This window comes from Lepisosteus oculatus, chromosome 22 (genome assembly GCF_040954835.1).
Source record: "Lepisosteus oculatus isolate fLepOcu1 chromosome 22, fLepOcu1.hap2, whole genome shotgun sequence".
Classification (NCBI taxonomy): Eukaryota; Metazoa; Chordata; class Actinopteri; order Semionotiformes; family Lepisosteidae; genus Lepisosteus; species Lepisosteus oculatus.
The window spans coordinates 13,734,170-13,758,023 of NC_090717.1; the positions used below are offsets into that span (position 1 = coordinate 13,734,170).

A 23,854-nucleotide genomic window follows, 5' to 3' on the forward strand; every position below is an offset into this window, starting at 1 on the left:
AAGGTCAGTATTTGACAGCTTCTGGATGAAAATCATGACTGCCATCATTATAAATAATAAAATATCACATAAGTACAATGAAATATCAGTTTTGGATGAATAATGCAACTTCATTTTCCCGCTGAAGGAACAGTAAAAATTAAGTTGGCATAACAGTTGTTCTAATTCGAGCTTCCTTCGCCTCTAAGAAGAGGACCATACTGTTTTTATGGAAACATTTTCCAGTTGCTAGGCCCAGCTGTATGTATATTGATGGTAAGCCCTTAAAGAGTAACAGGACGGCTTTGATGATGGGCAGAATCATGTTATTGCAAACACGACACAGAGAGTAGGTTAGTGCAGCACTTACAGAGTTAAAGCACATTTCAAAGAGGAACAGCACAGAAGACCTAAGATTTTTTTTTCTCTTCAGTTCTGATCTCGTGATCCGAAAGCCTGCTCTTTAATCCAAGCTCTGTGGTGTCGCTATGGAAACAGAAACACGGGTTGCAGTACCAGCGTTAACATAAAGTAGTACTGGTGGGAAGACCGTAGAAGGAGGAGAAGAAAAAAAAAAGGTTTTTATCAAATTATTTTGAAATTATGCGAATAATTGCTTCGCTGGTGGTAAATATAGCATCAGCAGCAGTCAATCGCCTACACACACATTGTGTCTGTGTGCCGGAAAACTGTTGATGAAAATTACAGTTCACTCCCCTGTGGGATACCGGTTTGTGATGTGAGCCCATTATATCTGTAAGCTACTCAGAGGCACTGCTTCTTAATATTAACAGGAACAGTACTAGAAGAAAAGGCAGGGCTGAATATGGGGGAAGCTAGAAAAAACAAAACCAATTACAAGAATGAAAAAGAAACGGTGCATTTTGATTTTTCTCTCTGCCGGATATGACCAAGAATATGTTTAAGTAAGTGTTACTTAGATGCACAAAAGAACATAACACACTAAAGTCACAAAAGTAGGGGAGGCTTGGTCCAACAAAAAAGTGAAATATGAATATGCCTCCATTGCAGGGCACACACAGACACACACTCACACCAAGATAGATAGATAAGATCACTTTCTTGGCCATATACAGTTTCTTGCCTTATGCATTTGTCTTTTCACATCCCCCAGCTTGCTCTCCATGAGACACACAGACAGGGAGAGAAGCTTGGGATCAGAGCGCAGGGTCAGCCATTTATACAGCACCCCTGGAGCAGTTGAGGTTAATGGTCTTGGTCAGGGGCCCAGCGGAGTAGGATTCCATATGACCTTCTCAGTTGACGATTGCACACTTCCTCAATGAGTTCACTCACATGTTTGGTGCACCTCTCGAGTGTTGAGGTAGTCCAGGAAGGGAACCACCAGCCCCTGGCCCAGGTAGATCTTCACCAGAGTCATGGCAACATCCTGTCGGCTCTCGACCGTGGTCACCTCCTCCAGCATGGTCAAGGGAGTCGTGTCCTCCACCTGGGGAGAGAACAGGGGTCAGTGTTTTCTAGTCCCTGCTCCTGGGTCCACTCATGAATTGCGATTCAACTTGAAAATCACTACAGCCAGCAAGGTGTCCATTGTATTGTCTTAAGGCTAGATGGTAACCAACCTCCTTCCAGGCCACAAGATGGCACTGTGAAGGCAGCCCAGTGACCATCAGGTTTAAACTGTAGTTCCCACTTCTCGTCAGCCAGTCCTCTTCCAGTCCCTTTCATGTACAGTGAGTCATGCAAAATATGAATTCAGAGCTATGTGTGTTTTATTTCACTTATGGTAATGGATTGTGATCCAGTTTGCAAATCGCTGAAGCCAACGAGATTTCTACTGCAAGACAGTGTGATCTGCATATTCTGTTGTGTAGTTTTGCACAGGTTTTATCCCTGAAGTAGAAAAGCAATGCACAGGGACTCAAATACGCCGTTTGATCCATTGGAGTTCTACAAATTTCAGAACATTCTTTAGATATGACTTTGACATGAAATTCCATTAGAAACGGCCTTTCTTTCACACGGTCATTTTCTTCATATGAATCTGGAGCTTTTCTGAAAAACATGGAAAGGCTCAAGCTGCAATATTGTGTAAATCCTATTTCTGTCCCCGAGTATACATTTGATTTCCACATACCTGAAAAGAAAATGTCATTAAAAAACCTGGCACTAAATTCTCAGAACATTAAATAAACATCACGATGTGTTATAACATATGCTAATGTTGTAATCAGTTGGATGAAATCCAAGCTTGGTACTGTCTTTCCATTTTAAACCGTGTTCAAAGCCCTCTTCATGTTGTACCAGGAAACAATGAAATTGCTTAATTTACTCCATTAATAAAACACAGAAAATTGGGAAAAGTCTTATGATCATAAAGGAAGGTTTGTGCTTGTACAGAAGCAATGCACCATACTTTTGGAAGTTTTTGATGAGATACTGTATTAAAAAAAATATATGAGCAACTTGGATGTGACAAAGCAGTTATTTCCCTAACACATTTACTGTATTTGTGCAACAGAAAGACAAGTTTTCAGAGACTACACTGCTTGCAGTACTCATGTCCAGTTGTAGTATGGGCCTTTTTTTTCATGGGCTCTGGTGCAAAAGTCTCTCAAATGTCTTTCAAAGATCACATATATAAATATCCCATCAGGCACTGTCGTTCAAACATGGAACGGTGCTTGAATTGGTTCCCTGTCTGTGAGGAAGTGCTTCTTACTACTTTGTCCATCTGTCTTCACTGCACAGCTTGTCTTCAGAAGGCCCCTATCCCTACACTGACCCAGCCTGACTGAACCTCTGAGATCTCGGAAGACTAGAGTAGTTTCAATGTTGCAGTCCCAGAAAACACAGTTCTGAACTGGGAAAAGGAAGAAAACAAAATTGTCTGATGTGACGGATATGCTCCAGTTGCTAGCATGGTCTGATGGAATCGACTTTTTGTATCTGGACTTTAAAACTCAGGTTGCTGAAGACTGGAACAGCTGAAGCAATTTGTGTTATGGAGATACATTTCTCGCCTGTCCTTTCCACGATGGCTGTGTAAAGACCTGCATGGATCTGTAATGTGGGCACACAAGCAATTGATCCCTCTGACACCAGCTGGAGTTGTGTTTGCATGTCTGATGTTCCCAGCATGTGTTAACACTCTGCCTGTAGAAGCTCTCGCTTAGAGGGCTAAAGAGCACTGTATTGCATAGAAACCTCATCACTCCATTTCCTGCATATAATATTATTCCTACATGTATTATATTATGTGCCATTTATTGCTTTAACATATTCTAAAGCTTAATTTGTAATGATTAAAAACTGTCCAAAGCCTAGAGTGGGCACCTTCAGGTTTGCCCCAGTGAAGAACAAACACAAAGATCATGTTCGTGCAGCACTGATTCATTCAAATCAGTTTTGTAATTTATTCTAATTTTGTAAAAGGGTGGCCCATTTGTACATACAGTAGCAGCAATAAAGTTGAGCTGAAATAAAATGTTCAAGTTTCAATATAGCTCAACACCCCTTTAATCTCAGACATTTAAGGCCCACTATACGGTAGCTGAGGCAACATTTTGATAGAGGCTTCTTCTAATCATTTGCAGCAAATAATTTTGAGGAATGCTTTCAATCAACATAAACAAAGTCATCTATACTGAGTGGCACTACGTGAGCAGAAGACAGCAGAAATAAGCTGTCTTATTTCTGCATCATTTCTTATTTCTGCATCAGAAATAAGCATCATTCCATTAAAAGGTGTCCTTTCTGTAACTGCAGTGAAACAGATCTGGCAAGTGTTGAATTGGGACACAGAGCACATGGATTTAATGTGCCTTCTTCTTGTTTAAAAACACTTTAAGCTGTTCTTACTGATGTTTATCTCCCTCACCACTGTTTCTAATCCAAATCAGGCTTCTCTAAATTCAAGAGGTCATTCATGGAGATGGTAGTGCCCACAAAGAAGCTGTGACATCCACATACCATACACAGTGCTCATTTCCCTTTCCATTTGAAATTCCAATGACTCTCAATGCTCAGCAAGCCAGAGAACCAATTAAACACACTTTGGAGTTGGCCTTCTCTAACAGATACCCCAGCCCTTATCACCTCAAATTGAGTTTCTAAAAGAATATTGCATTTTCACAATCATACCATAAAAAACAGGACAAACATCAGCTTTTTTTCAAAATAAAGATTTGAAAAATCTTTGATACATCTTTTCTTTTTTTCTTAAAAGTAGAAACACCTGGAGAAAAAGTATGGGAAGAATAAAAATGATTTCCTCACCAGTCTGAAGACTAGATGGTAACTAACCTCCTTCTGGGCCACAAGATGGCGCTGTGAAAGCAGGTCAGTGAACATCTGGTTTGTGCTTCACTCTTCTAGTTAAACATTGAATCCGCTTTTGGTGTGTCATGTCAGTGTGTGTCAATGTCTGACCTTAGCTTGTAATTAAAGCAAGCTTGTGAACAGTCCTTTTCAAGTCCCTTTCATGTACTGTGGGCCCTGCATTGAGAGCTATGTGTGTGTTTTATTTCGCCAGACAAAATGACAAAGTGACCTTCAGTTCGTGTGAAGGTCCCCCCCCTTGTGTATTCAGTATCAGTCATATTTCCCTTGTCAAAAATGTGACCTACTGTAGTATTCAGCTAGGGGTGTCTTAATCTTTCGATACCAGTCTAATACAGCCCCATTTCATTAAGATGTCTAATGGTGCTAGAAATAGATTACACGAAATCACAAGCTATTGCTACAAGAACAAGACCAGAAAGCTCTAACAGAAACATTGTTAAGGTGCTCAGAATATCCCAGGGAACAACACTTCCAGTAAAATGACAGTGGTAAGACACTGTAACGTTGTCTGCCCTGTGCTCGATGTGCTGTTCCTGGAGATGCTTGATTGTGAATTTCAAGTAAAGACAGGTAGTAACTGTTCCACTACAGTGGTTAAACAAGTGTGGGTGTTTCGCTCCAGTTATTTTTAGTAGAATACAATGAGATGGTTGTTGCCTCAATATGAGCGATCCAGCTAAAATGCTGCATCACACCCTTGTGAGGAGATAAGCACAGGGGGAGGCAGCTGTTGGGCCGGTGAACCACAGCAGCATTAGGGTGGCACATACCTAATTAGAGCAGCACATTTCCACTCTTCATGCAAATCAGAATTACCTTGTGTGATATTTCAACATTGGCTATTTTCAGGCTTCGAGAGATGTTTAATCCATCAAGGTGAGCAGGCAGGAGTTTGATTCTAGTGAGGTGTTTAGTTCAGTCCTAAAAGAGCAGCATCTTGCAGGTATGCGTAATATCTTCTTAATTACAGTATGTCTAGTTGAGACCCAGAATTGTTTTGCATTTATGAATTTAGATGCAGCAATGTTTTCTTAGCTCTTTTATCTCCAATCAGTATGGAATCTCCAACTGTTAAACAGTTATTCTGTCACCTGCATAAGGACCAAAAGAGCCCATAGGTGCTTCAAACAGTAAGACACAGTCACAGCTTATTGACTGGCAAGTCAAGAACACCCTCCACGACTGAAGGCTGAGTGGAATTCCATTTGGAATATTAACAAGTTCAGTCAATAATTTAGATCAATTATACATTTCATGGATTGGGGGTAAACTTCATGCCGCTTGGCATATTTATAACAGTGCAGAAACAATCAACTGGAGAGACCTTGACCACCTGCATCCCGAATGGACACCTTTACTGTCTGAGCCACTCTAGGGCCTCTGGCTGGACAAGACGAAACAGGGTCCTCACCTCAGCAGGGGAGATGACAGACTCCACCAGAAGGTCAATGAGAGGCTGGTAGTACATGGAGGGCAGGATGCGATCCTCCACCAATCGGATTTTTAGCCTCAGTGCTCCCAGTTTACCTCTGGAAGGAATCAAAAACCATCACCACCATATAAGCAAGCACAATCACCAGAAATCCTGCATGAGACATTCCCTGCTACATCACTACTTTACAGTACACTACTGCACTGAGGTCATGGGTAGTCAAATATCAAACAGTAGCAGAATTCTTAAGTATTTTTTCATAAAGCAATCAAATGCTGAAACATTAAACTGACCCTTCCAGTAATTAAATTTGACATTTGTGATCAAAGGCAAACTGAAGGCTAATTAGTTTACACGTGGGTACTTTTGAGTGATGTGTTTTAAATAACCTTGCACTTGTAATTTCTTGTCACTTCACCACTGCCACTGCCTGTGTGGGCGAACCGATTGTCCCTGTTGTTGTGGGAAACTCTGGGGACTATGCAAAGAAATTTGACAATTAAAATGTGCACACAGTGCTGATTTTTGAGTAGAATGTCTACAGACCACAGGAGGATGCTTAGCCCAACTAGTCCATTTGGTAGCAGGTAGTTGAATCAAGGATCTTTTTTCCAGCCATTTCTTGAAGGAAGCTAGGGTATTTCCTTCACCAACATGTCTGGCAGCTTGTTCCAGACTCCCATAACCCTTTGCATGAAGAAATGACTCCTGCTCTCAGTTTAAAATACACTTCCATGTAGTATCCACTTGTTGTCCTCTAGTTTATTCTGAACCAGTCCACTGTTTCAGTGACTTTGAGGTGGTGTTTTTACTCCATTTTGAACCATGACTGGTTTGCAGAACTTTTTCATTTAAAATGTTTTACTGACTTGTCATAGGCATCCATGTATAATGGAAACTATTTTAAGAACCATCTAATGCATTAGACAACAAGCACAGCAAATTAACTGAATGTACTGTACTGAATGTACTGAATTTACTGAATGTAAATAGAACTTTGAAGGGATACTGACCCATAACTATAGTCATGGTGATAAGTAACACCATGCCTGTTCATCTGCCATCTTTAATTTATTCAGCTGAAGGGGTGTTCTGTATTAAATGTGTCATACCCACTCCCACCGGAGTGCTAGAGAAAGCTCTAGTATCACTATGACAACCAGCAGAGCCTCTGCTAGGCCTGTCAGTCAGCTGGTCGCTGTGAACACATGCTCTGTCAGGACATCTCTTCCACCTGTGCGAGATTAATCACCTCACCCATCTCCTTGGGAGATGGCTATTTCAGATCAGATTAAGATTTGCAGCTCTGTAGCACTTAGTCTCAGAGTCTCTTCCTTATGTCTTGGTGATCTCTACGTCATTAAACACTTGGATTTCCGACCCTGCCTCAGTTCAGCCCCAAGGGATCCCCCCTGTGCTTTGTTCCATGGATGTCTTGCTCGCCTGTTTTTTCAGCTACGTTTCTGGAACGTCCCTGGCAGGGTGCTTGCCTGCCTGCTCTGCCTGCTCTTAGCTTCTTCTCACTGCCTCAGGAAGCTGCTTTCCCTCAGGTATAAGCAGCACCATTACAAAACCAGCAACAGAAGAGCAATGACATTCCATTTTTACACAAATGAAGCGCCCAAGTCATTACTTACCTGAAGGAATAATCCAAAATAACATGCCATAAGGGTGCAGAAAGTTTTGATACACTCCTGGCCACTGTAAAATCTTTGTATCTTTGATACAAACACCACTCAGATCACAAGGATAACAGCATTTCGAAGCATGTAGCAGCATTTTCTTGTTTTTAATATATAACTCATTATGTTCTAAAGTTGTGAGGGGACTTAGAGCCCTCTTTTCAGTGATGTCATTCACTGTTTTCCTTTGATCATCTTTTATAATGGACCTGTAACTCTACTCATGAGGTAAAAATGGCAACAGAGTCAAGCAGTTTGTCTATCGATTGGCAGCTCTGTATACCTAACTTGTCTTAAACTTCCTTGTGAAAAGATCTGGTCTCTCCACTCCAAAGACTGGTATAACATGTGACTGGAATAATTCAGTAACTCTAGTGAGCGATGTTAAGGTTCTGTGATTTTATTAGCGTACTGTACATTGCTATTTGGAAATCAAATCTGGTTATATTTGAATTTAATTGTTTAACTTTAATTGTTGTTGTATGCTGTAATGGCTTCCTTAAAAAGAGCATAGGTATGGGAAGTCAAGGTGAGTGAAGCCCAGTCCTTTAGTTTGCAAATAAAATGAAAGCAAGAGCAAAGACCTGACAAGGGCCTTTCCAAACTCTCACCCTGCGTCATCCTCAGTGTTTCCCAGGGGCAGCAACCGGAACCAGCCCTGCAAGAGTGGGGTCCTTTGCAAACAGGCCATGGGGATCTCTACCTGCAAGCCATGGACATACGCACACACATGGTCGTGACAGCGATCATCACATGGGCACAGTGTTGTTACTAGGCCCTTCCTGGGGGGCAAAGCATCACTCAGTCGCTCTCATTCTGGGTGAGGGGAGGTATGTTTAAAATGTAGGGACACGTTTAACCTCAGCTGGCACATTATATGCCAGCAATTGATAACTGAGAAACTGCCATTGCAAGGCACATACTGTATCTGTATTTAGTGATTGATTTTCAAATTAATTGGTTATGCAAAAGGCCACCAGTGTCATACCGGGAGACAGGTTGGTAGTCTTATACCCTAAATAACACATATATACCCTGAAGTGGCTGTACATTGTGTAACAATTCAATTATACAGTATTATAATTATATATATATACTCACAGATAAACACATGCAACATAGTCCTCACCTTTCCCTTCACTATTGAAGATTTTTAGTGGGCTTATGGAAACCAGGCTTATGGAAAATTGATCTAATTTAATGAATCTGTTCACAACCTCAGCTGGAAATCCTGATTGTATTGTAGGTCACTACAGGACATGAGTGTGTTTTATGGACAGCACCTACAGAGCGGTATCGAAGGACACTGTATGAGGGAGGTACGGGGGTGAACAGACAGTACAGTACCTTCCCTAGGAAGTCATTCTTCCCCACCATGTCCCAGTCCCACACTTCTAGCATGACGCACTTCTCCTCTGGCAGCTCCTCTGCCTCTAGCTCCAGCTCCAGCAGCTCGTCCCAGTGAGGGAAACGCGTCTTCTTAATAATCTGCATGTGGGAGAAATACTGGGAAAGCTAAACATTTGCAGTAAAACATTCTTTTCTTTCCATGAAGTCTCTGCTTTCATCCTGAGCTGTTTTAGGATATCCCTTAGCTTTGGCAGACCACATCAGCTTCACTTTGAAGACCACCATTGTCCAGACAGACCTAGAATCACAGACGTTTAAATGCCAATCCCTCTCACTTGTATCTGCACCCGTGTTGCATTTGACAGCTTTTAACAGAATCAGCTGGACTGCTGAGGAGCTCAAGCAGTGCAGGCACAAACGCAGAGAATGGGCCGAGCCCTATCAGCCAGGCAGTGTCAGTTCAAGCAGGGCAAAGTCAAACAGAGCATGAGAAAGGGTAGAAAGAAGAAGAGGCCATTCAGACCAGGCCATTCAGCTTGGAAAGAGAAACAAATTTAAACAAAAGAAAATGAAGTTGTCTGAATGAATTATTCTGTATTTTCTTCAAATGGATCACTACACCTGACACGCGAGTGAGCGAAGTCTTAATAACATGCAATGGTGTTGACCAAGGTGCTGTCTTCTTCTTTTCTTAAAACAGGGGTGTGAAACTCCACTCCGAGAGAGCTGCACGATCCACAGGCCTCCGACCCAGCTCCAGCTTCCTCATTAATCTGTTTTTTTGGGGGGGTAAACCTTCTCTGCGGAGTTGGCACACATTTTCAAGGGGTGCTCCAGTGTCCGCCTATCTTTCAACGATTTGCTGAATGGGTCATTTGGTGTCTCTGAATCCTACCTCTGTGCTTGTGTGTATGTGCATATCCTGCAATGGACTGATGTCCCATCCAGGGTGTAACTCCACTTCCTTCCCATGAACTTCCAGGATTGGAATCCAATTGCTCCCGTCCTTCCCAGGACTCAACAGACTGTGCTGCACGACTGGCAAGACCCGTGGGAGCGACAGGTAGCCGAGGCTCTCCTCCTGGTCCCCAGCATAACACAACTCTTCTAATCATTCAAGCATGCAGGGCTATCGCTGAGACAAGTACCACTCCTCTCCTGTGAGGAACCAGGGACTGTGCAGTGTGACAACGGACGAATGGCTCTGACGAGAGGAATATCAGAGCAGGCCATTCTTCCTGCGCCGAGGAGGCCATGCAGCTACAGGACAATCAGAAACGAAGAAACAACTGGTGAATCTTGATGGGCTTATTCTAAACTTGAAAATAACTGATGACATTTTAAAAAGGGCTCTTTACATGAAGGTTTAAAAAGTCTGTTAGCCTTCACAGCACATGCTGCAGTCCTTTCCCCGAGGTGAAATGAAATTCCATGCACGTTTATGTTCCTGTTTGCTCTCTTTATGTATTTAACTAATGTCTATAAATTCAGGTCTCCTGTTCAGAGTCAAAGTCCTGCTATTGAAACGCTCTTATCCTAATGAAAGCCCTGACATCAACTCCCCAGATTCCTATCAAATGAAATCACTGCAAGGTTACTGAAGTGGACAAGTGTTGTCGTTTTTCCATCTTTCTTTGACTTGACAGGTTTTCTACCCTATAGGAAAGACGACAGTGCATTTCCATTAAAAGTTATATCCCAGGGAAAAAAGGACTTAATTTGTTAGTCACTTTGATTTGTGTTCTTGATTTCTTTAGAATGTTAAATTTTAAAAAATGGGCTGTCATCTCTCAGACATAATGTACACCATTCATGCACATTTTTCAGTTCCTATTCTTTGTAATCCGGTAACTTGTATGAACCATAATACACAGCTTTGCGTAAGTGACTACTGTGACTTCAGATATTCTTTTACGCTTGGAAGGAGTTTGTTTTGTAGCAATCACACATTAATAGTACTTTCAATGTTACATTTTTTTAGATGAGTTGTAGTTTTAGCCAATTTGCACATTATGTTCATCTATCTATTTCCTAACCGCATCATCCAATTCAGGGTCAAAATGGAGCTGCAGTGTTTCCCAGCGAGAAACTGGCACAAGGCAGGACACACCCTGGAAGGGACGCCAGTACATTGTAGGGCACACACAGACACACACATGATCACACACATTTCACAATGCACCTGGATGAGATCCTTGGATCAACTAGTTACCAACAGTAAGCTACTGATAAATTTCAAAGTTTAAAAGATGGTGGATCTTGAATATCCTCTACCAGTGACAGGTACAGGATATTTTAAACATTTTACCCTGTACATTTTCAAATAAAAATATACAATTGATACTCTATTATATATAGCCTCTTACCCATCATATACAGTAGTAAACTCTTGGTTTGTCTGTGGCCTAACTACAGGGAACAACTGACCCTAGGTAAAAAAAATAAAAAAGGGTAGAAACCTGTCTTCACATAAGACATTTGTTATTAATGACATTATTTGTCATTGTGTTGTGTTTGACTGTAATAAAACAAATTTCTCTGAGGGGACAATAAAGCTTGAATTGAATTGAATTGAAGGTTTATATTCAAATAAAAACCTGTGTGCTTTATGTTTTATTCATAACAACTGCATGTACGCTATAAGACATTAATGAATAGTCAAATTATTTAACAGGATCTGTTTGTCTTTATTTAAATAACATGTTGCCTGTTATGCAAATTTGTAACAATCTGTCTTTCCTCTCCTGCTGGCCAGGAGATTTTATTGCATTCAGGAGATATTGAGCTGGTTTGTACCGGAATTAAAATGGATCTAGAGCTCTAGAACTGTGAAAGTGTGGTTCAGGTTCCCAGGACAGAAGTATCTTAATGATCTGAAATTTGTTTGTGAGTATTAAATGTTGTTCATGTTTAATTCCTGGGTTACATGTGATATTAGATTCTCCAGATCTGTTACTGACAGTTTCTGTTACTGACCCTCTGCTTCACTGTGTGGTAAGGGCAACACTTCTGCCCAAGACAGGAAGCAGCCAGAGAGAGTAAAACTGCCGTGTTGCACTGTTCAGCAGCACAGTGTTTTGAGTCCTGGGCAGTAGTGTGCTCAGTATCTCAGTATTAAAGGATGCATTCCACTGCAATCAGTAGTGTTAGGTTGCTATGATGCAGTGTGTTCAGAATGGATGATGCTCAGTTTGTTTGATGAGCTACAGGGCCTGTCTTTAATGAAGTGGGCCTTAGGAAGAATGGAACTAAAATTTCTGGCCTAAACTGAATACAAGTTCCAGAATACTACCTTCAAAAAACCTTAACCTTCACACCTGTATCTGTCATGTCTGTACTTCCCAGGTTAGCACATGGTGATACAAAACAGCTCTTGTACTGCACACCGGAGAGGAGCACATCACAGCTGATGCAGGAAGAATGCTCACCGAGGTCTCTGCACTGTGGTTGTTGAATATGATGCGAGCAAAGGGGTCTGAAGTACCTGAGATGTCTCGTGGTGCAAGATCTCTGTGGAGGCAAAGCAAACAGCCGACTTTAGTCACAGCACTTCCAGAACACTATCAGGGTTTCAGGACCCTGGATAAACTCGCCAAAGATTATTGGAAATAAAATATTAATAGAAATAATGAGAATGCTGTTTTCAATGAAAGATATCAAAAATATAATGGAAATTGTACAAAAATAAAAAAACCTTACTATAACATTGTAAGACCCTCAAACAAATTTATTGAGAATGTGTTGAAAGGACACTACTTCAGATTTAACAGCCTTAAACATCTTTAGCATTTGAGTTAGATTCATAGGTCAAGCAGCTCACAGCTGTGACACATGGATAATCACTCAATATTATTTTTCCTTGACACTTATTGATTGCAATTGCTTATTAAATATAGTAGAATACTATTTAGGCAGATTATCACATTACTACTCAAGGCCAAACATGTGACTGTTACACAAAGCCATTCTCCCTTAAGAAATCTTTCCTGTCTCCATAAAAGTTTTTAGTTTTTTGTTACTGAAAACGGTCTTTTCAACTTAGACAAAGCCTCTATGTGTTGCAGAGAATGCCAAGTTAAGTAGGCACAGATAGCTATAAATAAAACACTGAAATGTCATTGTAAATGAAGAAGTGAGCAAAGATGTATTTAACCACTGAGCTGTTTCAAATCAACCTACTCATTTGAACCACAAGGGGTGTGAGCTTCGGTGAATGTTGAGACACTGATTCAGCTTCAAACAAGAATCTCCAGGAAACGCTCTTGAATGCATTTTACACTTGAGTCTCACCACATCTTATATGACACCATCCTAGAACCCAGCAGTGATCCCTAGTCTGTGGGTTTGTCCCTGAAACGAGCTGCTCAGGGACGCTTGGCTTGGGTTGCCCCCACCCCTACAATGAATGAAGCGATTTGAAAACAGCTGGATGGACGGACAGATGGTGAGTTCCACTCTGTTCTGGACAGCATGCTGGTGTTTAATGCCATTGCCTTAGCTGTAGAGCTTCCAGGCCAGGACACCTGTGTCCCTGATCTCCCTGTGTCTTCAGGTTCTTTCCACCTCCCAAAGACACGCAGGTTTGTTCTAACGGGATATTTTAGGTAATCCTCCTCAGGGTTCATAAGCTGGTAAGTCCCTTTTGTTAACCGTACAAACATTCAGATCAGAATGCACAATACGTTGTCTCTCAGATACACATGGTGTGTGACAGAGGATGAAGAAGACCTTCTGCTTTTGCACCTGGCAACGTTTTGTTCAAAATCACTCTCTTAATAGAAGCCAAACAGCACCAGTGCTCCTCTACTGCTCCTACTACTAGCAATACTGAACAGCACGGTGGCAGTGACTTTGCATGAGTCCTCTGCCCTCATACCCTGTTTATCAAAATCAAGCCCTGTTGTAGCTGCAACAACAATAAGGGAGGACATGGAGAGTAGAAACACTGCACGAGCACAATATGTTATGTACTTTTGCTTTCTTCTGGAAAGACAAACTCTAATTCCAGCCAATTACCAGCTGTAGAGCATACACACATGCCTCTAGAACACGGTTTCCCAGAATGCTTCATTTAAACACACCATGACCATTTCTAGCTGCACCAAAGTGCTGCTCCCTCTTGGTTTACTGGAGCGTGTTGAGGGCTGTGCTCTGGCTTTCTTGTTTATATGGCCAGGCTGTGGTCCCGCTGACCAAGTGGGTTAAAGCCAAAAAAGGAAACAAAGTTTCAGCTGTCATATGAAGTCAGGCTATGAGTGCTTCTTTTCATATACAGTAGGCTGCAGAGATAAGCACATAGGATGGAAGGCTCACTTGCACTGCCTGATGCGCAGAGGATAATCAGGCCAGCTTTGTGCTCTCCCAACTCCTATCAGTGTTCAGCCAGGTGTGCGCGAGGCCTTGGGGAATCCCAGTACAGGACAGGATCTCAGTACAGGCCTTTATTTCATTCCAGAACCACAAGCAATCCATTGCATTTGGATTGTTTTATGTGGCAGTATATAGGGTATACAGTATCTGTTCACTGCAAATCAGTTCTCTTCTGATTATTGTATTACATGTCTCATCAGATGCAAGCTGACAATGAAATTACAATATTCCCTGGCATAGGTTTCATGCCTGAAGACATGTGAATGCTAAATTATGGTGTGGAGTTCTGTTATTCCTGACCTGTAGACCTTCAGTGATGAATAAATCCCAGCCTTCAGGAAAGCTTTCATTTAATAAGAGTTCTGCATTAACAGTACACACAACAGCGTCTTTAGCCTTTAACCTAGCAACTGCTGCCAAACGTCTGTGTCTGGCTCTGTATTCATAGTACTTTGGGCTTTCATTTGTCTGTCCACAAATTTATATCAATTGCATTTCCTAATGCACCATTAACATACACCTGGGTGTGCTTATAATCACAGGCCGCATTTTTACATTGATTTCACCCCATTTGATTGCAAAGGTTCAGCTATAATACTGGGTAATTTAGTTCAGGGCTAAATCTGTCAAAGCATTGCATTTAAAAGAATCCCACACAAGCACATTAGGGAGCATTGAGCAGAACAGTCTCAACTCTTGATTTCTATTTAAAATTCAGGTGATTGTTCATTATTTAAATTTCTTAAGAAAATTAAAAACCACCATTCAAGAAGAAATTTTTTATGTTGTTGGGGAAGAAAGTGTGATCTCTAAAGAAGATCTATTGCATAGGAATGGTTTTGAGCTTCTTCTGTCATAACTGAAGAAGCTGTCAGTTCTGTCATTTATTAATGAAATATATTCGTTAACAGAACCCCAGTTGAGGTAGTGTGGTATGAAGAAGGACATGTAGTGGGGAAGATGGCTTTAGGACACAGGAATGTGGAAATCCTTCACCTTTATTTACTGCAGCTTATAGCCAAACTGGCTCCCCCCCCCAACTTCAGAGGGAACCCAGAAACCTACCAGCAAACCTGGAAGCTTCACAAAGCTTTGTAGCTACTGTAGCACAACAGTTATAGAGTGCCAGTTTTATGCATGTTACATGGACCACTTTTTTAAGCTGTATTTCGTGAGGAGGCCAAAGGAATGAATGTTATATTTTGTCATCTTGCAATTTCTCTCACCTGACCTCAGGTTTCACAAAACTCCTTTATTCTTTGCCTGACAAATCATAGGTTTAGTGACAGTGTTTATTTAAGCCATTTCACATAACAAACACACACATCTCACTTACTGAAGTGCACTCATGTTAACAGATCAGTCCAGCTTCCACACAGCACAAGCTTCCACTGCCACCTCACAGTGTTGTGGGGTTTCCACACGGGACTGCCCCCACCTCCAAGTTAGTAGCAACGGTCATTTCCATTTTGCCATTCACACTCTTCTCCTGTCTTGCTCTTGGCCAGCAAGCCAACACGAGCCGACACTGACCGAGCCTGGTGCCCTCTTTGTAAGTCCCCTTGCGGGGTCTGACCTTTGCTCTGCCCGGTTACTCTCCGCAACACGTGCAGGCGAGGGTCTGATTCCCCGGTGTCGACCAGGTCTGCTGATTCCCTGCGGATTCAGTCTTTACATGCTGCCCAGCGGCCCCGGTACAGTTTGGACCACATAGCTGACATGAACCCTCCACCGTTCGTGTCAGGCTGGAGGGCCTGTGGGTCGGCCCACACTCTCACCTGGCCTCGATGACGTGGCACCGCAGGGCCATCCTCGGGCCGTCCCGCAACAGCTCCAGACCCAGGTGAATCTCCCCCTGCACCTCCTCGTCCGGGTCGACCCGCGTCAGGTTCATCCAGTTGTCCAACCCTGACAAAAACAGAAGCACACTATAGCGTTTCCGAGAACGCCATTTACCAAGCAATGCAGCTGTTCATCCTTTGTTGCCTTTGAACATGGAACAGCTCTGGAAGAACCTGGCTGCTCCAGCCACAGCGATCTCAGACACAGAGGAGCGCACATTGTCCTCATGGGACCCTCTTAACGAGTAAGATGTGCTTACCTGAAGAGGCTTTTCCTGCTTCAATACATTTTAATAAATTACAGTGAAGCAGCAATACAGCAGCCAGCTGTCTGACTGGCTTAAGAGGCTTCTAATGTCTGTGATTAAACAAAAGCTTGGAAATTTAGCCCTGTGAGCAGACATAAAAGCGAATCTACAAAACCTTCATTTTTTTTTTGTATTTGGTTTTCTTTTTTTTCCAATACACAGGTTTACCCCTGAAACTCTCCCATAGACAAAGACACGTCCCAGTGCTCGCTGCATAGCCCATTTCAAGCACTGGCCCAGTAAATGACGAGGGCTTACGAATACTCGCGATCTACACTTAGATGACTTGGATTCTACATCTCCATGCTCTTATTCACGTGGGTCAAGACGGCAGATTCTTACAACATTTTCTATGGTGTTACCGAAGGCCTCGACTTTCTAAAAAAGATTTGGTATGGGTCAGTCACGGTGCACTTCCTAGACATGTTACACTTTCAAGGTGTATGTAAGCATGTATACAGTAGACAAGTGAGGATGGTCCTTGTAGTTCTGGGGTTTTGAGAAATCTCATAATTGCAAGAGGCTATAACATAACAGAGCCTGAGGTGTGTTAGAGAGAGGGAGTGTAACTACTAAAGACAATTCTTATTGGGTTTTATAAACCCAGATTTAGTTAACCGATTCAGGATGAATTTTAATGTGCTGGCCAGAAACCCTTCAAATACTGAATGGCATCCAGCTTCACATTTTTTTGCTACTCATGAGAAAGCTGCATTGATCCCCTTTAACTGGCTCCATCACAGGATGTTTTACTTAGCCTCCCTGTCACGGCCGAGTCCGTGAGAGCTGCATCAGTTTTACCGGGATGTCGGGATTCTGAGGGCAGGGAAAGTTCCATGTGGGAGGGGAAAGGGAGAACGACCCGCTGGTGACGTGCGCTGGTGGAAGATTAATGTGAAAGTCAACTAAATTTAGCAGAGATGGGGCTTTTCTGTCCATGCAAGGACTATGTGCATCTGGGAACCATCCGTGCCCAGTGCTCCGGTCTAGGACCGCAGGGGTTCGAGTCACTCCAGCAAACACAGGAGGATGTGGAGTTCTCCAGTAAATGCTGTCGAAAGCTACTTTAAATTTAAAAATGACTAATATGTTTAAGGAAGTCAATGCTAAGATGATGGGAAATATATTTAAGACCAATAAAAAATGTAATGTTTCAAGCATTTTAAGTGCAGTCAGATTTATTAAATTAATTCTAAATTGTAAATTAACAATATTCTGTGGCAGAGGTTTATCCAGCACTAACTCACAAACAGCAAGTGTGATCCTTTTTCCTAGAGTGTCACACAAAATCTCTAATATGGTAAAGACTTTTTACCTTCATTATAAATTGTCTGACATTCAATAAAACAAAAAATAATATTTACATACCCTATGCTAAAAATGGACAAACAAAATGTTACCCTATGCTAACGGTGTGTTTGAAAAGCACCTTTTATAAATGTATAGCGATATAAAGAAAGATCAATACCATAAGATGAAATTCATATATATAGATAACATGAGTACAGTACCATAATATACAGTATTTCATCTGCCTAAAGATGTTACCCTTTTTCCCAAAACTAAGCAAGGTTAATTCCCAGCCTTAATCTATTAGTTGCTCTCTAAAATAGAACTGTACAGGATCCAGGGCCAACCTGCTCTTGAAATATCAAGGCTGTGGAGCTCGGCTTGTGCTCTGGCTGAGTTTATGTACAGGCTGAGCATCTCAAGCACCACCCATTCGGCTCTTTTTTCTCATGACAACTGCGAATGCCAGTGTCTCGAAATAGATGACTCCATACTTCTTCCTAAGTAACTTTTCCCATTGCAAGACATTTGATTTAAGTGGGTGCTCGCACTGAGCATGATTCATCAGAATGTTTGAAGAGAGCTGATGGAAAAAATAAGTTGAAGTTCAGCGTAGGTGTCGCTGATGATGAATTGCTTTTTAAAATCCAATTACCTGAAGATACTTTTTTGTTAACATTAAGAGGTTTTTTTAAAAAAGAACAATTGGTTGAAAAACACAAAGGTGAAAACGTTTTTTTTGAAGTCATGCATATTTTTAACCATCCACATTACGTGTAAAAATAAAGAAAAAAAAATAAAGGTAGACTCACTGTGAAGGCTCCTGCTCTTCCTGTGACCCCGAATCGGATAAAGTAGTAAGAAAATGGATGAATGAATGATTTTCATGAATAACTGACATATCCCAGGGCGTTTCTCAAAAAGAGTAGGGGTGTTACTCCGGTGTCCTGGCCGAATTTCTCCCTGTTCTTTACCAATCATGGCCTCCTAATGATCCCCATCTCTGAATTGGCTTCATCACTCTGCTCTCCTCCCTAGGAGGAGCTGGTGTGTGGTGAGTGTTCTGGTGCACTATAGCTGCCGTAACATCATCCAGGTGGGGCTGCACACTGGTGGTGGTGGAGGGGAGTCCCCATTACCTGTAAAGCGCTTTGAGTGGAGTCTCCAGAAAAGTGCTACATAAGTGTAAGCAATTATTATTAATATTATTAAGCCTTTGAAAAGGATTGTTGGTGTGTTCAAATATTCCTTGTCAAACAACATCAAAGTGCTGTACATGCATCCATACTGCTGCAAGCTGTGGGCTAGGGGCCTTTGTAATGTTTCTTGAATTCTAGTTGAAAAATAACTCCCTGTCTGGTCCACAGCTCACCCTGTCAGTTGCCACACCTTTTTATGGCCTGCTGTTTAACAAAATCTGGCTTTGTAGGCTACTGATTTAAAAAAATGTGTAAATATTCAATGGGTCTGTTGCAGAGGTGCAATCAAACAGGTCACTACCGAGAGACGACTGGGGAATGGCCATCATCACTCCTGCTCATGACTGAGTGCCACCGAGCAGCCTCTGGGGTGAACAGAATGTGATGACCACTGCAGACGTGATCCGCCGTGGTGCCTGTCTGTACCTCCTGAGACATATTTGCTTATTTAGTCCATCAACGCTACAGCCTACAATGCAATACTTGGAAAAAGAGAGATGTATGTATGAATACTGAAATGTATAGAGTGGGCAGTCATTTGATCTTTGAAGTGGGTTTATACACAGAAATTAATTTTAAATGTGATACAGAGGAAAGGTGGGACTACTTGAAATCCTAAGATTTTCAAAATCAAAAGATATTCCATTTTGATAGCTTTGTTCAAGCACTTACTAGTTCAAAATACTTCACAAGAAATAAAATCTTAATTTCATAAACAGATGGCTACATTCCTCATTTCCCAAGAGCAAACACAAAAATACCAATAACTTCATATCATGCATGAAGTGAAAATAGTGGAAAATAATCTGGTCTCTTAATGACCTCATCTGTCTTTTAAGTAAATACAGTACTGAGCTTGACAGCTGTTGATAAAAGACTTTGAGGGAGACAAAATTAGCAATGAAGGACAAAGTGATGGATAACAAGTTGTACACAATTTTACTGAGAAATGCATTACGTTTTCTTCTGCAAATTTTTCTATTAAATTACAAATCATTAAAAGTGCCATTTACAGAAACAATAACCGTCTCACAGAATTCTTCATTTTTGTAGAACAGTAAGACCCACTTTGCCTTTCATTTATATAAAAAGATTTTCATATCACAGTCTCATTGATTTTCAATAAACCTGTCTCATTTTTTAGTTCCTGAGAGACAGTTCTCACTCCTAATCAATCTGTGTCTGATCAGTAGCCAAGAATTGATAAGCCACTCTGGGATAAACATGGACCATTGCAGCAGCTATGCCAAGCTGCAGTGTGGATTTGTGCAAAGTGTATAATTTAAAATTGAACCATTAAGACTCTGGACTCCTTTCAAGACACCTAGGCTGGATGCAAGCCACCAGAACAGCACGTCCTGATGAAACCAGAAGGCTCTGTTTACATCAGCTTCCCATACACCCCTGTGAAATGTAACAAAACAACTGCCACCTACCGCTCAAACCACAAAGTACCGATTTACTCCTCAATGTTTTCCATCCATTAACTTTCACCCATGTTGACACGTTTGTTTCTATTCTGTTCAGTCTTCTGCCAGTTTACAGACTATACAACCCAGTGTGTGTCAGGTTATCGAAGCTATAAAAGTACAGAATGATCCCACTCATTTCGGTCATTAAAAAACCTCAGGTCCTTGGAATAACCTGGCTCCTTAAACCAGTTTGCCTGCATACAATCCAGGATCAGGCAGTTTGTAGCAGACGACCTTGATAAATAATGGGTTGCTTATGGAGTCATGGTGAAAATGAGCAGAACTACCAGTATAGATGAATCTCATTCACTCTGCTGTTCATCAAGCTTGTTTCTTATGGAATGGAAAAGGTAAGAGGGGGAAACTCCACCGACCAACAGAGTCCTGATCACCCAAGAACACCCGAGAACAGGCATGGTGTTTGAAACCTGTGGTAGAAAGTTAGCCCAAAAATGCAACATGAATCAGAGACTCCTAGGCACTCCGACCCAGTGTTATAACTTACAGGACATAGTTAAGTAAATTTCTATTTTATTTTATTTCTCATGTGCAGAGCAAATGCCAACAGTTTGGGCCAGAAAGATACTATGCAGTCAGACATACTGTATGTCAATATTAGAGCTTTGTGCCTGTGATTTCAGGGTCATCTATAGTATCAGGACCTGCCATGCACCAAGTCTCATGTAGCGTGATATGACTGGGTTCCAGCTGCCTTTCATCTTGACCCATCCTTATCCAGCACACACAGGCACCTAACCCCAGTCTCCGAAATCACACGCTGCTGCTCTCTGCTGTGTGGAGGTGTCTGAATCTTGGGAATGTCGTGGGAATGTCGTGGCTTGGAGACCCAGTGTCACCACTGTCCTTTCTCCCCCCAGAGTCAATGATCCAGCCAGCGTTAAAGTGCACAGAGGGGGGATTCATGCTGTTTTACCCATCACAATGCGCACTTTTGCATACCTGTCACCCAGAGACTGAAAGAAAATCCCTATTTTCACTACTATCCATCTTAATTAAGCAGAAAATAACACGAAACAGCTTGTATTGTTTTTTTTCTATTTTTAAAACTGTCAGTTTCACTTCTTGTTTCAGAATAAAATGTGTCACACAATTCTAACTACAGTATAGCTGAAAACCACAGCAGTCTATACTGAATTTTTACTGAAAGGATATGAGTATTAGGAGTATTTCGTGTGTTTACACAGTAGTATCTAAACACGTTGTAAACGTAGTATCTAAACACAGTTTTAGTTGCTTATGAAATAAATAAATGGTTAATGGATTCAATGAACATGTTATTAATGCTAGTTGTATAAAGGGTCAACTGAGTAATGCAGATCTAGTGGAGTTGATGTGGCCAAGCTCCAGAGTCGCATCAGTTTAATGAATAGCCAGTTACTGAACGAGACTGGCTGAGCTTGGCAAAAGTGACAATAACCAGGGTGCTGATCATGATCAAAAACGTTAATCTAAGATCTGCTCCACTGACCTGCTTATTCAAGCAGGAAGTCAACTTATCTTCAGAAAGAAGAAGCACAGTCTTTGGGCCTTGTTGAGCCTACCCCACACACCTTCCTATTCTTCAGCAGTTCACCTTTATTTGATCCTTCCCAGCCAACACATGCTGGAGGCCCCCACCATGCAGGTCTATTCATTTGTCTCACCTTTGATGATATCAGGAGTAAATGATAAAAGAACTATTGAGCTCTTTAATAGGTAACAGCTATATTTCAACAAATATTCAGTCTGGGTTTCTGTGTGTATGTGTTGCAGCAGCCTTGAAAAACTTTATCATTAAGATATTAAAAGAGCTCTAAACAAAAATCTGTTTAACCATCTTAAAAGATTTCTCTACAGATTCTCACCCAATTTTTCAGAAACGTTGCATAGTACTGGTTATGATATAAACTCCCTTGTATGGTTTCAATATCAAAAAAGCATAAGCAGTGTTTAAAACCTGACATTTATTTCACAACCTCTTTCAGTTACACAAGGTTCTATCCTGGGTCCTGTTCTTTAAATGAATTGACAGTCTTGCTCAGGCGATAGGCCACTCTCATATCCTTCTCTACACAGACCACATCACCTCATATTCAGCTGGAACCACATCATCAATAAGGACCAATCTGCAGCTCAGTTTAGATGAAATTCTGCTGGCATTCTGTGAACTGTGCTCTGATCAAACAAAACGTGGGCTTTGAACTACTTCCTTACTAATAATGTTTCTGATCTTTTACTTAAAGTGTGACTTCAAGTCCATGGAAACTGTGGTTCATACTGTAAATATTGGTATTTAATTGGATAGCATTTTAGCTTTCAAAACCCCTTAACACATTCCACGTCAAAGTTAAATCTGCTTGGTTTCCTTTATCACAACAAACCTTTTACACATTGCACTAGTGCACCACTTCAGACTTCTGTACTCTCCATCTCTCCATGGTGCTGTTTTAGTAGTTTGATTAAAGAATGACCTTAAACTATTCTTATAAAAGTGGATGCTTTATACCATTCTGCCATGAGGTTCATCACTGGCACCCCCATCACTTTCAGATCTCTCTTGATTCTTTCACCTCTGTGATGTTTCTTCTCTGCAGCTGGATAAATGCTTCCTTGGTTTAAATGAATAAATAGTACAGTTCTTTAATTGCAAAAACTCATTCCCATGTCAAATGGTGCACTGCTGTTCTCTGAACCACCTGCCAATTTAAGATGTAGCACCTTTATCAAACTGAACCTCCCAAGAGCACTAACCAGCATCAGGCACAAGTCATTTCAATTTGCCAAAGCCAATGACTGGAACAATCTGCAGATTAAACTGAAACTGTCCACCTTCATTTTTCTAATATTTTCAGTTGGGTGACTAAATATCTTCTGCCTGACTCTTGTCAGCACTGACGTACTGTAATTTTGGTTTGTGCTGATCATTTCTTTCTTTCAATATTGTCTTCTGTTCAGCAAGTGGAGTCAGCCTCTGTCATCTTTGTCAATGAGAATTTGTTCCAAATAACTTACCCGTTTAAATATATCAAATACAATGAGGATTATTATTATATTATCATCAAAGCTAGACCTACAGTACACCAAAAGACACACCTAAAATACTATAAACACTGCCTTTATTTCTCTGGGGCAGCCTGCATAGAGCAGAGTAGTACTGTATACTGTATAACAAAACAGCTCCCTCTCTGTACAGCTCACGTTTCTGTTTTTCCTATCAACAGCCATTTGTCCATGAGACTGGAGGCTCTCACACAACAAACAAAGAGCAATCTGAAGAGGTCCAGCATTTACTAGTTCTTTTAATTTTATACAACCTCACCAGTGCCTTCACATGTAAGATGACATTTTGGTTAAAAAAAAAAGATTAATCTTTGGTGAGACATACATTATCAAACTGTAATATAATTTGGTATCCAGGGCAACAAAAACAAAAAGAGACTGATTTGCGTTGGTAATAAGCGTGCACTGACAGGGACAGCTGAATCAATCACTTAACTCCCAGTCTGTCAGTAGTCTCTTGATGTTCAGCTTCTCTGCTTGTAAAACAAACTTTCCGCCAGTCAGCCTGACTGACAGCTTCAGCCTCAGCCCAATGGCTTCTGACA

General features: G+C 41.3%; 1 protein-coding gene across 3 annotated transcripts in view; it reads right to left on the reverse strand.

Moving 5' to 3' along the window:
* The window catches only part of LOC102684961 (rasGAP-activating-like protein 1), a 62,777-nt gene that overhangs the window by 25,081 nt on the left and 13,842 nt on the right, over positions 1-23,854 (reverse strand). For all 3 annotated transcript variants that reach the window (XM_069182225.1, XM_069182224.1, XM_069182226.1), the window contains 6 exons: positions 15,918-16,047; positions 12,198-12,279; positions 8,767-8,907; positions 8,031-8,122; positions 5,717-5,834; positions 1,297-1,450 (listed from right to left, as the gene is read on the reverse strand). In XM_069182225.1, the coding sequence (XP_069038326.1) occupies positions 1,297-1,450; positions 5,717-5,834; positions 8,031-8,122; positions 8,767-8,907; positions 12,198-12,279; positions 15,918-16,047 (717 nt within the window). The remainder of the gene's footprint in view (positions 1-1,296; positions 1,451-5,716; positions 5,835-8,030; positions 8,123-8,766; positions 8,908-12,197; positions 12,280-15,917; positions 16,048-23,854) is intronic.